This window comes from Marmota marmota, unplaced genomic scaffold (genome assembly GCF_001458135.2).
Source record: "Marmota marmota marmota unplaced genomic scaffold, marMar, whole genome shotgun sequence".
In the NCBI taxonomy this organism is placed as follows: Eukaryota; Metazoa; Chordata; class Mammalia; order Rodentia; family Sciuridae; genus Marmota; species Marmota marmota.
Window position 1 is genome coordinate 19,635,928 of NW_025999982.1, and position 13,550 is coordinate 19,649,477.

Sequence of the window (13,550 nt, forward strand, 5' to 3'; positions counted from 1 at the left end):
ATGAGAAGAGGAGGTGGAAGACACCAGAAAGTGTTAAGGGCAGGTGAGGAGGACTTTCCACATCAGCCTTTGCTGAGGCAATTTTTAGTTGCTTTTCCAACTTTTAGTTTATTCCAACACAAATTTGAATTTGGTAAGAAAGTGATCTCTGTCTTGCAGAAAACTCATTGCCCAGGCCACTGCAAGTCCTTGTAACTGTCACTCCATGACTGAGCACCAGAGGGCGCACTGTCCATCATAGAGTGACCTCCCTGGGGCTGGAAGGACTGCAGTCCTAGGTACACAGCCTCCACAGTTCTCAGGAGACTTTCCACAGAAGAAACTGAGCCCAGCCTTTTAACCTCCCCCCGTCCACGTCACAGACAGAGCCCACTGTCCTATACCTCTGGCCTCTTTGGGAGCAGAACTTCTGGGAAAGGTTTTCTGTAGCCACTGTCTCCATTTCCTCACTTCTCACTTCTCCTCCACCCACTCCAGTCAGGCCGCCTCTGTCCCCATGACTCCACTGCAGCTGACCTGTCCAAGTCACCAGTGCCCTCCAAGTTCCCAATTCAATCTTCCCTCTTCAGTGCTCACACTGCTCTCTTGGATTCATGAGGCCATGCTGTCTGTCCTGAGTACCCTGGACTCCACTGTCGCAGCCTCCTCAGCCTCCTTGGCTGGCCCCACTCAGCTTCCCTTCTCCTCCCCTATGCCCTCCCCACAGGCCATCTCCTCAGTCTGTCACCATCCTCCAGAGTTTGGCCTCCAATGTTAGGTTCCAGAGACCTTTTAGTTTCTGTCTTGCTCTCTCTTGTGACATTAGTGTCACAAGGACAGTCAACAGCCCTAAAGAAGAGCAGACATATCAAGGAACTGAGATCTGTTGCCACCTTTCAGGAAGGAACTGAGGACTCAGCCAACAGCTGAGTGAGGGGGCCATGTCTGAAGTGGACCACCAACAATTAATCCTTCAGGTGACGACAGTACCTGAAGGTTAAGTGACTGCAGCCTCCTGAGACATCCTGATGCTGAATCTCCCACTAAGTTGCTCCCAGATTCCTGACTTTCATTCACAGATTGTGAGCATAATAAATGCTTGTTGTATTAAGCCACTAATCTTGGTGGCAATCTCTGCAGCAATAGATGGCTAGCACACTCATGCTTTCACCTCTCTGACCTCATCTTTCAGTGCTTCCTCTCCATGATCCTACAACACCGTCCTTCCTTCTTCCTGGTTTGAAAAACACCAAACTTGTTCCTAATCAAGTTCCCTGCCTTCATCTTCCTTCTGGCTGGGATTGTCTTAGCCTGGATCTTCACATGTTAGCTTCTTCTCTTGTTCAGGATTTGTTTTTTTATGATAGCCTCTATGCCTAAAGCAATTCGGGGAACACAATGGGTGATCTGTAAATATTAAATAAAATAATGAATGAAACTAGGTAGATATCATTTAGTAGAAATATAATCCTTGAGAAGATTCTACCAATTTCTGCAGTTAATTCTGAATATTTTTCTAGTAGTTACCTTTTGTTGGCTTGTTGACTTACAATATTTCAACTATACTGAAGGTTCCCAGGACAGAGTTAAAGAGTTCAGAGAAAAGTTGAACAAAGGTTGTGTGAGAAACTTCAAAGACCCAATGTATCAAAGTCTACAAAGATTAAAGTTGTGCCGATTCATCCTGACCCATCTAAGTGCAAGAATACACTTACAAGTGCAAGACTCGTATTAGGAGTTGTGGGAAATTCATCACAGAAACATGTCCCAGTATATTTCCACATTCCAGTGTGTTTAAAAATTTGGGGTGGCTGCTTTTTTGACGCAGGGGTTGCTGTTAGCATAAGTCACAAAATGTTCTGAGTTCTGTAAATCTTCAGAAAATTTGCCGATTAGAAAGTCTTATGTTCTTATATTTTTAGTTACTTTTCTTAGGAAAAGCTCTGATGCAGATGCCTTTAAGTCCTGATGCACCGGGTTCTGAACAATTGTTGTATTCAGTCTGGCAAGGCAGTGCCAAGTCTCAGTAACTTGAGCATTAATTACCCCAGCTCCCAGCTCAGATAGTTGGCGACACCCACTGGGGTTGAGTTACACTCACCTGTTCCTTTGTAATTCTACCCCTTTACCCTTTTGGGGATAAAATATTCAATGGACCAGCCTCCCCCAATAAAACCTCAGCTTGAGGTGTGCTCTCTTTATTGCCTGCCTTGCCTCCTTTGTGAGAGAAGGGTCAAAGGAGCCGTCAGCGGAACCCAAAGAAAAAGGTATTTCTCTATCTCTGCATGATCATTTCGTGACAGCTCAGTACACCTGGAGTGGTCCTGACTGGTTTAGTCATATGTAGGAGGCAACCCCCTGCCCCACCCCCCAGAGAACAGGGGAGATGGAGAAATGCATTTTTCCCCTGGAGGACACAGGGTGATAACATTCTCTGGAGAACAGTTTTTAAATTTCTTAGGTGGCCTCAGACAGAGTTGTCTTCCACTAGCAAAGCTAACATGAGACTAGTCAAGTGTTGGCTGACTATGTGAATCCCAAAATCAGTGATTTATTTTAAAAGCCAACTAAGAACAAGTGAAGTAAGGTTTTCTTTAGGTTTTGCCATAGTAACACTTTCTTTCACTCACTCATATTTAGGAAAACCCAGATACTGCTATCATGGCAGGGAAACCCATTCTTCACTACTTTGATGGACGGGGCAGAATGGAGAACATTCGATGGCTCTTGGCTGCAGCTGGTGTAGAGGTAAGTTCTGAGTTAGATCATTTCAAGTTGGATCATTTTAAGTTATTAGATACTTTTCTCACATAAGCTAAGTGATGTTTCTTAGATACCATGTCAAGAATTGTGTCCTAAACAACACTGCCAATAATTAAGATACAGGCTTAACTAAATAAATTGTCAGTATTCTCATCAAAGAAGATAAAATTAATGTAAGAAATATACCACAATTGGTGGACTTTATTTGGATTTAAGGTTAAACACTATAGAACATAATTTATAAAAATTAGAAACATGATTACTGATTGAATATTGCTGATAGTTATTATTAGTGTTTTTGGTGAGATAATATAGTTATTTTTAAACAGTTTCTGTATTTTAGAGAAACTAATTGAACTATTTAAGAACGAAAGAGAGTCATGTGTCATTAACAATGAGGACACAGTCTGAGAAACATGTCATTAGGCAATTTCATTGTGCAAACATTATAGAGTGTACCAACACAAAACCCGGGGTGGGGGTAGCCTCCTATATTCCTTGGCTACATTCTGTGACCTGTTGATGGTAAGCCACACACCTGTGTGACATGATACTGTACTGAATATTGTAGGTGATTGTAACACAATTATAAGCATTTGTGTATCTAAACATAAAAGAAGCACAGAAAAACATGGTACAAAAGAGGAAATTTGAGACACCTATATGCAGCACTCTATCAGTGTAAAGTTCTCAGGTCTGACAATTGCTCCAAGTGAGTCAGTGAGTGAGTGGTGAGTGAAAGTGAAGGCCCAGGTCACTACCCAATGATTTGGATGTGAAAAGTTCCCAAAGGGTGTGTCCCTACCCTGAGGCACCACTGGGTGTAGTGGAACTGTTTAGAGGTGGGGCCTAGTGGGAGGAGTTCTGTGGCTGAGGGCTTGCTTTTGAGGGGGTTGTGGGAATGCAGCCCCTGTGTCTCTCTTGGTTTCCTGACAGCCAAGAGGTGAGTGGTTTGCTCCCCCACGTGCTGCCTGCCATGATGTTCTGCCTTGCCACCAAGCAACACGGCCAAATGACAAGGGATCAAAACCTCTGAAACAGTGATAACCAAAATTAACCTGTCCCTCTTTAAAGTTGATTATGTTAGGTATTTCTTAAGATAATGAAAAGCTGATTTAGAACAATGCACACTTTATGAATCTGCACACACAGGCTATACTCAATTTATTAAAATGTTTTCCTTTCTCAATATTAAATTAACCTCAGTTTACTATAAATTTTTTACTTTACAAACTTTTATTTTTTTAACTTTTTGACTCTTGTGTAATACTTAAAATGCAAATATATTGTATAGTTGTGTAAAATATTTTTATTCCTTGTTCTCTAAGCTTTTTCCATTTTTTATTTTAATTTAATTTTATTTTTTTTAAACTCTTCCATTAAAAGTTAAGAAGCAAAAACAAGTTCAGAATCAACAATATCACTGTCTTCTTCCTCCCCATCGTGTCCCACTGGAAGGTTTTGGGGCAGAAACATGCATGGATCTGTCACCTGCTATGATCACAGTGCCTTCTTCTGGTCTAGCTACTAAGGATCATTCTGATGCTTGCAATGAGGAGGCATCACTGTTCAGAATTATGTGCATGGTGGATTGCTTGTTTTGCTTTTTGTTCATTAACAAATACATAACTTATTTATAAATATATAATTTACTTGGAAGCAGATAATGTACCATGAAAAATTCTTACTATTAATGAAAAATTTGTCGTTTGGAGTATGTTTTCAACTTTTAAAAAATTTATTTTTAATACAGGCAATTCTCAGTGATCATAGTTCTATATTATTTAAACACATTAGCTGAAATGCACAGAATTTTTTAATATTTATTTTTTTAGCTTTTAGGTGGACACAATATTTTATTTTTATATGATGCTGAGGATGGAACCCAGTTTCTCATGCATGCTAGGCGAGTGCTCTACCACTGAGCCACAACTCCATCCCCACAATTTTTAATTTTTTTACAGTGCAAGGGATTGATCCCAGGGCAGTGTGTATGATAGGCAAGTGCTCTACCACTCAGCTACACCTGCAGTCCTTGTGTTTTCAATATTTTGAAGGATCTTATGGAGGTCTTCAAAGGCTTCTACTAAATGCTTCACTGAATTTTGTTCACCGATGTATTCACTAATCAATGGGAAATTTTCAATTCTTTTATAGTCTTATGGGACCATCTTTGTGTACAAAGTTAGTGATTGACTGAAACATTGTTATGGGGCACATGACTGTGCATGAAATCCAGGACGAGACTTCCGTTAAGCTATTACCAGAGAAGAAGAGTGAGTGGGCACCTAGATGAAAGCCTGTTACTACCAGTTGATAATTGTTGAATTTGGTGAGGGAAAAAGGAGCAACAATATACTCAGTTGTTTATTTTTATGCATGTCAGAAATTCCCATTAAAAAAAGATCTAAACTCTACCATATAAGAAAATGAATGCAATTATACTGAAAAATTATACTAAAAATACACACCACAATTGTGAGGTGGGCAGGAGGGAGGAGACAGTAACAAACTGCCTATTAACCATTGGAACCTATTCATTCAGCATAATTGTGTGGGCACCTGTAAAGAACCAGGTTTTGTAGTAGGTCCTGGGGATACACAGTGAACTAGACAGATGAGGTCCCTGCCCTTGAGCTGCCCACACATCTGTGATGGATGGGATCAAGCATTTTTCAGGGTTGTGACCCAGGCATTTTTCCTGATACATGTACTATAAATTTCCAGATAGCCTTGACCAGACTCTTTGATAAATATGTCCAATCTCAAAAATCTTACCCCCTTCATATCACATGTAGACAAGAGTGATTCAAGCTGACAAGCATGCAAGGCGATAGAGTGAACTAATCAGGACTCATTTACCTTTTCTGCTCTCCAGTTTGAAGAGAAATTCATGAAAACTCGAGAAGACTTGGAAAAGTTAAGAAAAGGTAAGAACAAATATCTTAATACCTCTTAAGAGGGTTCCTAGTAGAAGATTGAAACACCAGACAACACTCTTGTATCTGTGAGGATGGTAGTGCTGACAGAGGAGAGGTAGAGAGTGGTTAAAATGTGAGTCCTGGCAACTCTCTGGGGGCTCAAGAGTGAGACCATTGTGAGTCCTTGCTAAGGAACAAACTCAGGGCCCCTGGCATATCCTCTCCTTGTCTTCTTCATACGCTGAATGGAATTGGCTCCTGACTAGTCACAGGTTCTCCAACTTCTTGTAAAATATCCCTGAAGATGAGCTAAACACACAAATATTCAGGGACACACAATGTGTATGTATGGATGGGAAATTTAAACAGCTGTGAGACAAGAGGTTAAAAGTAAAGCAGTTGGATAAGTAAAAGAAGAAAACAAAAACTAAAAATAAATTGGTGTCTTACTTGAAGATTTACTAAGTGATAATTTTTCCTCTTGTATCTTCAGTCATTTCCACAACTGTTTTACATTGTGGACATGAGTGACCACATTTCATTCTGTTTGTTTTCTCCTTCCACAAGATGGGAGTTTGATGTTCCAGCAGGTGCCCATGGTGGAGATCGATGGGATGAAGCTGGTGCAGACCAGAGCCATTCTCAATTACATTGCTGCCAAATACAACCTCTATGGGAAGGACATAAAGGAGAGAGCCCTGTATGGTATATTTTTTATTTTAAATCAACAGATAACATGGGAAGGATTTAGGTCCTTCCTTAAGTGGGATAAACCATGGCTGGGGGATCATGAACAGCACCAGGCTGACTCTGGGCATATTGCATAGTTTCTTTAGTATGAATGTGTAGAACACTCATATCCACAGTGATAGAATGTAGATTAGTAGTTTCTGAGATCGTTTTGGGAGATTTTTGCTGCGGAGATGCAGTGAGAGTAAGCATGGATTGGATTCAGGGCAGTGTCATGTAGAGAGGATGCGGTTCATGGAGTTTTGCAAATCCTGAGGAATTATGAATTCAGGAAGATGGTGGAATCCTGATTCCATTTGCTTAGCTTTAGAGGTTAAACTCTATGCAATAGCTTGGGACAGGGGAAGGATTTGAGTGTCTAGACTTGAAGGCCTGGGAAGGAAATATCTAAAGCACCTGATTTTCCGTTTCTAGAAAGTACAAAACTGACAGGCAGGAACCTAAGCTACCCTCTTCTTGTATAGATGGGTCAAGTTGATGAGGGTTGGTGGAGTCTGGTGTCAAGACATGAAGGTGACGCAGAGCATTTCATGTAAACTTGAAGAAGCCCACTGACTCAGCACTGGTGTTTAGGTCTCCTCCCTCCTTGGCTGGAACTGCTTTATTGAAAATAAAATCTTGTTTGGAACTGTGGAAAGTTCCTCAAAAAATTAAAGAGTTACCAATAACCCAGCAATTTCAGTACTGGGAATATACCCAAGAGGAATAAAATACATCCTGAGTGGTATTTGTACACAAATGTTCATAGCTCATTATTCATAATCCCATCAAGTGGAAATAAACTAAACATGCAGTGGATGAATGGATGAAGGAAAGTTCTCTAGTCATACTGGAATAGTATTTGTTGTGCAAAGAGATGAATTACTAATGCATGTGGCAACATGGATGGACCTTGACAACATTATGTCACATAGAAGAAATCAGACTTAGGAGGCCACATATTGTATGGTTTATCTAGCATGAATGTGCAGAACACTCATATGCACAGGGACGGAAAGTAGATTAATGGTTTTGGTGCTGGTAGGAGAGGTGGTATACATGTTTTTGTAAACCATCCAGCATGGTAAAAATGTTGTGGAACTGGAAAGTGTTAATATTTGCAGATTTCTGTGAGTGTACTAAAAAATTCACTGAATAGTAGACTTTAACTGAGTGACAATTATGATGTGCACATTTGTCAATAAAACTGCTTTTGAAAAAGAATTTTGGAAAGCCTGTTTGAAGCAAAAGAAATGAGGCTCTCCTATACTATACACATACTATAACTATATAAAGAATTGCACCAAATCTTGGGTGGGGTCCTCAAGAAATGCAATCATGATCAGCATTGGCAACAGTACATGGAAAAGGTTAGGGAACATGATTTACGAGAAATAATTGGGAGCACATGATTTCTAACATTGAACATGGAAATGATCATATATAGGAAGAGCGAGGGAGAGGGACTTGTCTGAGAGGCTGGGCCAGGGACTCTGTCTTGAGTTTACCTATGCTCAGAGAGCATAGCCTATATGTACTACCAGTGTTTACAGACACCAAGTTCTCTAAAGACCTTAATTTGTGATGTCCCAGTATACTCTTTGGAATCGTATGTGGTCAGGTGTATAACAAAAATTTAGATATGTCTTCCCTGTAGGTTGCTCTAAGAAATAAATGTTAATCTATAAATAAAACCCAGAAGATTGTAACTGGATTTTGAAGGGACCCTACTGGAAGTGAATTATTTTGCTATTGTATGATGCACTCTATTTTCTTGGATTTCTTTTTTTAAATTGATTTTTAAAAAAACAAATGACGGTGGAATGCATTACAATTCTTATTTCTTGTATACAGCACAATTTTTCATATCTCTGGTTATATATAAAATATGTTGACACCAATTTGTGTCTTCATACATGTACTTTGGTTAATGATGTCCATCACATTCCACCATCCTTGCTAATCCCCTGCCCCCTTCCTTTCCCTCCCTCCCCTCTTCCCTATCTAGAATTCATCTATTCCTCCCATGCTTCCCCTCCCTACTCCACTATGAGTCAGCCTCCTTATATCAGAGAAAACATTCAGCATTTGTTTTTTGGGGATTGGATAACTTCATTTAGCATTATCTTCTCCAATGCCATCCATTTACCTGCAAATGCCATGATTTTAATCTCTTTTATTGCTGAGTAAAATTCCATTGTGTATATATGCCACATTATTTTAATCCATTCATCCATTGAAGGGCATCTAAGTTGGTTCCACAGTTTAGCTATTGTGAATTGTGCTGCTATAAATATAGATGTGGCTGTGTCCCTGTAGTATGCTGTTTTCAAGTCTTTGGGGTATGAACCGAGGGGAGGGATAGCTGGGTCAAATGGTGGTTCCATTCCCAGTTTTCTGTTTTCTTGGATTTCAAAACTATAAAATCTGTGACAGAAGGCATTTGACAGAGTACTTTTTTTTTGCTTTCAGAATTGATATGTATTCAGAAGGGATGGCAGATTTGAATGAAATGGTCCTTGTTTATCCATACCTTCCATCTAGTGACAAAGGTGGAAGACTTACCCAGATCAAAGAGAAATCTAGAAACCGTTACTTTCCTGCCTTTGAGAAGGTAAGTGGAATTGGTTTCACCTATAGGGCACCCTCTAAATTGAAGATTGACAGGATGAAACTGGGTCAGCCTAGTGTCCTTCTCAACTATATTGCCACCAATACAACCTCTATGGGAAGAACATAAGGAAAGAACACTGTATGGTATTATTTTCTATTCTTATATCAACAGGGGAAGGATTTAGGTTATAACTTGAGTGAGAAGGACCAGGGCAGGGGGATCATGACCAGCATCAGGCTGGGCCTGAGCACAAACACTGGTTTTCTCTTTATGTGGGTGAGGCTTGCTTGTTGATGGGACAGTCTAGTGGAAAGGAGGGAAGAGTCATATAGAACAGGATGCAGTTCATGAATACAGCACAGCGATGGAGTTTAGAGGGCATCTTAGTCCTAACAGGTTATCTTAGCACTTAGAATTGCCATATGAATAATGCCATAGAGGGAGTTCTATGCAAAAAATATATATTTCTCATAGTTCTGGAGACTGAGAAGAGACAGGTCAAGGACATGGTGGATTGGTATCTGGAAAACTTTGCTTCTTGGTTCATGAATGGCTGACTTTGGGCTGTGTTCTCCTATGACAGATGGGTCCAAGGTCTCATTATAAGGGCAATAGTGCCATTCCTGGGAACTCTTCCCACAGGACCTAATTATGTCCCAAAGGCCCCACCTAACAGCATTGGGATCACAACATGTGAGTTTGGAGGGACTCAGATATTCTTTCCATAACAGAAGCAGGAGAAAAACAGTGCCTAAGATTCCTTGGACATTGACCCTCACTTCCAGAGGGCCTTCTTGCATACTGATCTAGTACCCTGGCACTCAAGGCATTGCATAAAGATAGACTATGAGGAAGTCTTGCACTAGTGATACCAAGTTGAAAGTTTTAATTACTGGGAATCAAACTAGAATTCTCTATGTACAGGATTCATAGTACACAATTAGCCCTTGGGCGGTGGGAAGTTCTGAGCACACTGGAGGTAAAGCTAAAAGAGTGCTTTAAATTGTAGCATAAATATGATGTTGTGTTTTTTTCTTGAACCAAGCAATTGTTCATACTTCTCTGTGTAAACTTAATTTGATAGGGTGGCTGACACAATATTTTGTTTAATTGGTAGTGCCATGGGTTTTTTCTTTATTCTTCCTCATTTCAATATTGCTGGGATATTTATACAAATATCACATATTACCCAAAAATTCTTTTGTGAAAATTGTATTACATTCATAAATTGAGAGAAAGTTTAAAGAACCCATAAGTATGCATCTCTGAGATAGCAGAATTTACATCATATCATGTCAACTCTATCATGTGTCCTTCTCTCCACTCCTGTCTCACCACATATTACTTTTCCCATGCATTTCAGACTAAGATGCAGATGTCAGTGCAGCTCACTCCTGTATAATGCAGCATATATTTCAGACCATCATGCTGAAAGCCCATGTCACAAAAATATGATGATTCAAAGTCACTTTAGATCCTAGACACATACCCAAGACATTAAGAAATCAGACAAGAGGAAAAACAGAGACACTGAAATGATGTACACATAGGGAAAGCATGCTTATAAAAGTGGAGATACTGTGTACAGAGACTGGAGAGAAAGGAGAGTGGAACATCTTAAAATTACCTGTTGCTCAATAGAGTGTAGGGCAGATGGAAACATGGCCCAGCAGATGCCACGCCCTTAGCACGTGTGGAAGATGGAGGGCATGGTGAGCAGTGTGAACAACACAGGGATGTGGGGATGAGAATAAAAGGATCACGCAGGATTTCACAGAGGAGGGAGCAGTGACCCACTTCTGATTCTCCCTCATGAGTCAGGGCCTCCATAAAGATCTTCTGGGTAGCTCCACACCTTCCCAGGAGGCAGCAGTTGGGGAGAGTTGAGCTCAGAGGCTCTGGGACAAGCTGGGGCCCCAGTCTGGCTATGTGTGTTCATGACCTGACTCCTCCCATTCTGCAGGTGTTAAAGAGCCATGGGCAAGACTACCTTGTTGGCAACAGGCTGAGCAAGGCTGACGTTCTCCTCACTGAACTTCTCTACAATGTGGAAGAACTGGACTCCACAGTTCTTGCCAACTTCCCTCTACTGAAGGTGCTCTCTCTCAATTCCTCATAGAGACCCACACCTCCCATCAGTAATGTAATATCTAAACACTGGGGCTGGTGGTGTTCTGACTTCTAGCCATCTCTAGGCTTCACCCTCCCTTCTTTGGGCTCCAAAAAGATCTTCTAGGCCCTGGTTCTGAGGAAAGAAAAGAATCTTGGTATACAAGGAATTTTTGAGGTGGATGCTACTCTAAGTATATTTGGCTTTGTATAATAAGTGAAACCAAGGGCCCAGCTTTCTCCTCCCAGCCCCTATTCCATTTGGATTCTAACCATGACTTCCTTGGGAATCCCCTCCTCCCATGTATGCCCTTGTCTTTCCATGTTGAACAAGTCTCCTTCCATCTGTTTTCCTTCCTCCCCCTCAGGTTCCCAGCCTCAAACATTATATTTCACTCTGCAAACCCCCACCCTCAACAATCCCATCTTTATCTCTCAGTGTGATAATTTGTAGTGACTGCCACCTGGATTTGATGGTCTCTTTCTATCATCGTTTCTAACTCAGTTTTCCCATATCTTCTTTTCACTCTGTTTGAGTGATTCTTTTATCCACATGTGACAGGCTCATGTCACATATTTTTTCTTATATCATATAGTAGCAATGAATCTACAGGATTAAAGTGTAAGGCAGATGAGAAGAATGCTGGAATGGAATATAGTTTTAAAGAGAAGTTGGGGAAATTGACATTGAGCTTTATTTTCTAGCTCTTATCTTTTTTTCTCATTCATTGTGTTTCCCAGACAGCATGCTGTGCTGGTGGAGGGATTCAGACTTCCTGATTGTGTTAATGGGTGTTGGTTTGGGCTCTACTCTGAGGCTTGTTCTTCTGCATTGCAGGCCCTAAGAACCAGAGTCAGCAACCTTCCCACAGTGAAGAAGTTTCTGCAGCCTGGCAGCCAGAGGAAGCCTTTGGAGAATGAAGAATCTGTAGAAGCAGTAAAGAAGATTTTCAGTTAAATGAGGCAGACATGGAGACATAGCACATACAATACTGGGCTTTATCCAAAAGATGATCTTGATTACTATGAGGCTAATAAAGTTTTCCAAAGTTTATGTGCTAATTTAGTTAGAAATGAACTATGTAGTCTTCTTTGCAATGTAGTCTATTTGGTTTTGGTCAAGTTGATAATCATGATCATCTTCTGGGATATCTTTTTAAATTTAAATAGAGAGAGAAACTTTCTTAGGCTCTGATTTAATTTTTAAAATGTCTTATAACATCTGTCATGTACTATCTCAAAAATTAAAGTACAGCTAGGCATGGTGGTAGAAATTTTCCTCTGACACTCTAGCTTTTGCAAAAATATCTTTTTTTTTATGTTTTGCTACCTTTCTCACCAAAATACACAAAAACAACTTATAAAGAACCAATTCTTTCTACTTTTACCCTGTTTATTCAGTCTATATTTATGTCCAGCATAAAATATTTTGTGTTGCTGGAGCCAGATATCAATGATGAAAAAACCTGATACATTCTCTACATCATGGCAATGGTTCTAGTGAGAGAAAGAAACAAAAAAAATAGATAAACCTAATCTAAAATCATATATACCATGTGTACCACCTTCCTAAGACTGCTACAAGAAATTCCTACAAACTTGGAGATTTTAAATAATGAAAATTCATTTCCTCAGAGTTCTGGAGCTAAGTCTAAAGTCAAGCTACAACTGTTCTATGGTGTCTCTGAAGGCTTTAGGGAAAGATCCTATTTAGCTTCTTCCTAGTATCTGATAGGTGCTGGCAATTCTTAAAAGAGTTTTTGGAAAAAAAAATTAAAAATGTCGCAACACTCTAATCCCTGCCTTCATGGTCACAGGACATTCTCCCTGCATACGTTGTCTGTCTAAATTGTCCTCTTCTTACGGGGATACCAGCAGTTGGATTAGGAGCCACCCTTACCAGTATGACCTCAACTGAATTATTTCTGTAGAAACCCTTTTTCCATATAAAGGGTTAGGACTTAAACAGCCTTTTATGAGTACATAACTTCTCCCAAAACACCATGCTCAGATAAGCTAATGCTGGGAGTTCACCATCAGTAGACATCTGCTGGGATCTGCAGGCCAGACAAGTTTCTCAAGGAGAGGAGTATATCACTCTGAGGTGAGATGAGCAGAAGGGACAATCAGTATACATGGGTGGCACCAGCATTGGGCAGCAGGGGTAGAATCCAGGCAGAGGTCAGCACAATCAGTGGCCAAGAAGAGGCCAAGCACCAAGTATCTGAGGAAAGAGAACACAGCTGCTCTCAGGGGAGCATTAAAGCTTAAGACAGGGAAGAGTGACCCTGAGGGGACACCAGGGAACAGGGCTCAGAGTATGGAGTAAAGACTTTGAATACCATAGAAAAAAGTTAGATTTTGTGGTGAGGAAAATAGAAAGTCATAGAGTAAAACCACACACCTTATCTTGCCAAAATGACATAAAATCACAT

General features: G+C 40.4%; 1 protein-coding gene across 1 annotated transcript; it reads left to right on the forward strand.

The window, feature by feature from the left end:
- Positions 1 to 2,154: 2,154 nt before the first annotated feature.
- On the forward strand, positions 2,155 to 12,181 carry LOC107144001 (glutathione S-transferase alpha-3-like). The gene is made up of 7 exons (XM_015487858.2): positions 2,155 to 2,246; positions 2,620 to 2,727; positions 5,621 to 5,672; positions 6,231 to 6,363; positions 8,865 to 9,006; positions 10,970 to 11,101; positions 11,954 to 12,181. Exons 2-7 carry the CDS (start codon positions 2,641 to 2,643, stop codon positions 12,071 to 12,073), a joined length of 666 nt encoding a protein of 221 aa, XP_015343344.1. The 5' UTR covers positions 2,155 to 2,246; positions 2,620 to 2,640; the 3' UTR covers positions 12,074 to 12,181.
- The last annotated feature ends 1,369 nt before the right edge of the window (positions 12,182 to 13,550 follow it).